Source organism: Mus pahari, chromosome 2 (assembly GCF_900095145.1).
Source record: "Mus pahari chromosome 2, PAHARI_EIJ_v1.1, whole genome shotgun sequence".
Lineage (NCBI taxonomy): Eukaryota > Metazoa > Chordata > Mammalia > Rodentia > Muridae > Mus > Mus pahari.
The window spans coordinates 103456382-103460000 of record NC_034591.1 but is presented as its reverse complement, the minus strand read 5'-3'; the positions used below and the strand labels follow the sequence as shown (position 1 = coordinate 103460000).

The window sequence follows — 3619 nt, the reverse complement described above, 5'->3', positions numbered from 1 at the left end:
ACTCAGAAATCCACCTGTCTCTGCCTCCCAAGTGCTGGGCTTAAAGGCATGTGCCACCACGCCCGGCTGCAGACTAGCCTTTGGCTGTGCTCTTCCTTTTATCTACAATAAACCTCCTTCACCTTACTTAGGAGCAGTGACGACCTTCCTTTTCTCTTTTTTTAGATTTATTTAAGTATATGAGTACACTGTAGCTGTCATCAGACACACCAGAAGAGGGCATCAAATTTCATTACAGATGGTTGTGAGTCACCATGTGGTTGCTGGGATTTGAACTCAGGACCTTCAGAAGAGCAGTCAGGTGCTCTTACCCACTGAGCCATCTCACCAGCCCCAGTCAGTGCTCTTACCCGCTGAGCCAGGGCTACCCAGTGTGATGGGGAGGGGTTACATAGAAGTAACTGTGATGCTTCTGGGAGGAGGGAAGGCTGCAGGAGGTGTTGGTTTACTAATTCTTTCATGATCTCCTCACAATACACACGCATTCTGCTGCTGTTTAGAAATCACCAGCTCAAAAGGGACAAACACATTTTTCAGGTTCTTACAAAGTGAGTGCATGCGCTTTGATTAAGGGCAAGATCCAGATCCTCAGGAACAGAGCTCAGGCAGATGTGCCTCTGAAAGTCACTTACCAACTTTGAGGAAGGTTTTCAGCTCCAAAGGTCTCAGCACAGGCTGCTTCTCTATGCGGCCATAGCTTTCCGCTATGTTCTCTACTTCCACTTTAGGGCATTTAAACAGCTCATAAGTCCCATCCCGGTTCTGGATAAAGCTACGTGTGATTTCCAGGGGCATCTGGACACAGATACAGCAAGAAAGGGAGACATAAAACAAAAACAAAAACAAAAACAAAAACAAAAAGAAAAGAAAGGGAGACATAGGAAATGACATACATGTATCTTGGAGCCACAAGGTCTCTTATGATTCCATCTTTTAAAAATATTAATGTTATTATTCATATATATGTGTGTGAATGAAAACAAGGACATGACTGCACCTAGGTATTGCTGAAGTGTTATGTAGCTATGAGGGAGAGAACAGCCAGAGGCATCTGGAAGGGTCTGAACCAAATCAGGCCATGAGAGGAGGGGGTGGGGAGCAGGAGAGGAAAAGGAAGGTGGTGGGGGAAGAGGGTCAGAGACAACTGGGGAGCAAGAGAAGAACCAAGAGCAGAACTAACAGGGTTTGTAACCAAAATGGCTGAGTAACATAGGAAAGAGAAGTTGGGAGAAGGGAAGCCCTGGGCTGGAGCATTTAGGGGTGAGGGTGCAGGGAGGAGCCACAGGTACTCAGGCTTACCCCAGGCTTCTTTGGGACCTGACATTGTGTATGTATATATGCCTCTCATGTATGTAGGCACTTGAGAAGTCAGAGGAAGAGTGTTCGATACCGTGGAGCTGAAATTATAGTTATAGTTACATGGCAGTTGTGAGCAGCCTACAGGTGCTGAGGATTGAACCTGGGTCCTCCAGAAGCACAACCAGTGCTTTTAATCATGGAGTCATTTCTCCAACCCCATGATACTGTTTTTAAGTGCAGGCAAATCAATAAACTTTCTTTTAAAAATAGTTTTGTATTCCATGTATGTATGTGTTGTACATGTGAACATGTGTACAGATAAATGTGCCTACTCAATCTCATGACCTGTGCTCTCACTCACCCTGTCTTCCAGGGCTCACTAGTAAGCTGCGCAGCTGTCAAACCTTACTTCTCAACACAATGATGCTTTGCTGCTAATCTTTTTGTGTTTGTTTTTGAGACAGTTTCACTGAATGCCCCTGAAATTCCAGATTTCTGCCTTTGCCTGTCAAGTGCTAGATTGTATGAGCTAGTAAGCCTGGCTAAATAAACCTTCATGTATGAGAGTCACACTGTGGTGAATTTTCTGAAATATTCTACTTCTGTAGGAAGGGAGTGATCTGTCGAAATTTCAGATCTACTTCAACAAACTATTTTAAAATGCACAGTGTTGGGCCTGTGAGATGGCTGAGTGGGTAATGAGGCCTGGGGTGAGGGTGACCACTTGAGTTCAACCCTAGAATTGACAAGAGGAGGAGGGAGCTGAGTAGTGTACACACACACACACACACACACACACACACACACACACACACACACTAAATAGATAGATAGATAGATAGATAGATAGATAAGCAAGCAAGTAGATGTAGTAAAATATTCAGTGTGTTCTGGTGAAAGAGAATAGGCCCAGGTTATCAAGTTACACTTTGAGGAGGAGCGCTTAAACAAGACCTAGTGACTTCACGGATAGAATGTCATCTACTATTATGAATACCCATTCTAGCAACAACCAGTGGAGTCTAGGATCTTCATAGACACCAGAGTATCATGATTTCACAAGGAAAATCCTGCTTTGTGTTTTAGGGGAGGCAGGGATAAGGAGGACAGGGTCTTATGTGGTAGCTCTGGCTAGTCTGGAACTTGCCATGTAGACAGGCTGGCTTCTGACTTGAGTGCTGGGATTAAAGGACTACACCAACTATGTGTGGCCCCAAACCCCGCTTTCTGACCCCAAAGGCAAGCTTTGTTGTGGCTGCTTTGCTTTTTCATGCAGGATCTCATACAGCTGAGGCTGGCTTCTGACTTGATATATAGCTGAAGATAAGTTTGAAATTTGATTCTCCTGCCTCCATCTTAGACCTGGGCTTGAAGGTGTGTCCCACTCGGCTCCATGTTATATGGGCTGGGATCATATTCAAGGCCAACAAACCTTTACCAGCTGAGTGATCTCACTGGCCCTTTAAAAAACACTTTCTAAAGCATGAAGAGTTACCAAAATCAGACTCAGAACTATACAGACTATCTCTAAATAATCCTTTAACATGAGACAGGAACTTCAAGAGCTGGCTCAGTGAGGAAAGTGTTCAGCATGCAAGCAGAAGGACTGTCCCCAGAAACTCAGGTGTGGTGGGACTTGCCTGTAATTTCAGTACTGGGAACACAGAGACATGTGGAACCCTGAGGCTCACAGGCCACCCAGCATAACCTACTTGGTGAGCTCCAGGCCAAAGAAAGAAACTGACTGAAAAACAAGGTGGGGCAGGAGAGACAGCTGAGCTGGGTCCTCTGGCTTGCTGGCCAGCTAGTCTGACTACATTTGTTTGAGCTTCAGTCTTTCACTGAATAAAGAGAATGCTAGCTAAGTCCCAGGATTCATCTCTTTGCTTGCTAGCTGTGTGATGGCTGCCTCATTTTCCTGATGTCACACCTTCTCTACCACATGAACTATATCCAAACAGTGAGTCAAAACAAAGGCTTCCTTCCACAAGGTACTTCTGCCAGTGTTTCTCTTGCCAGGGGGCAGTGACATATGCATTTAATCCCAGTACTTAGGAGGCAGAGCAAGTGGATCTCTTTGAGTTTGAGGATAGCCTGGTCTACAAAGCAAGTTCCAGGACAGCCAGAACTACACATAGAAACTCTGTCTCAAACAAAACGAAACAAGGATGACAAAAGATTATGTCTCAAAAAATAAGGTCGAGTGTGATCGAAAAAGATATCTAGAGCCGGGCGTGGTGGCGCACGCCTTTAATCCCAGCACTTGGGAGGCAGAGGCAGGTGGATTTCTGAGTTCGAGGCCAGCCTGGTCTACAGAGTG

General features: G+C 45.3%; 1 protein-coding gene across 3 annotated transcripts in view; it reads right to left on the bottom strand.

Moving 5' to 3' along the window:
- Positions 1 to 3619, bottom strand: part of C2H2orf42 (chromosome 2 C2orf42 homolog) — a 33861-nt gene that overhangs the window by 5475 nt on the left and 24767 nt on the right. For all 3 annotated transcript variants that reach the window (XM_021190232.1, XM_029535570.1, XM_021190233.2), the window contains exon 9: positions 633 to 795. In XM_021190232.1, the coding sequence (XP_021045891.1) occupies positions 633 to 795 (163 nt within the window). The remainder of the gene's footprint in view (positions 1 to 632; positions 796 to 3619) is intronic.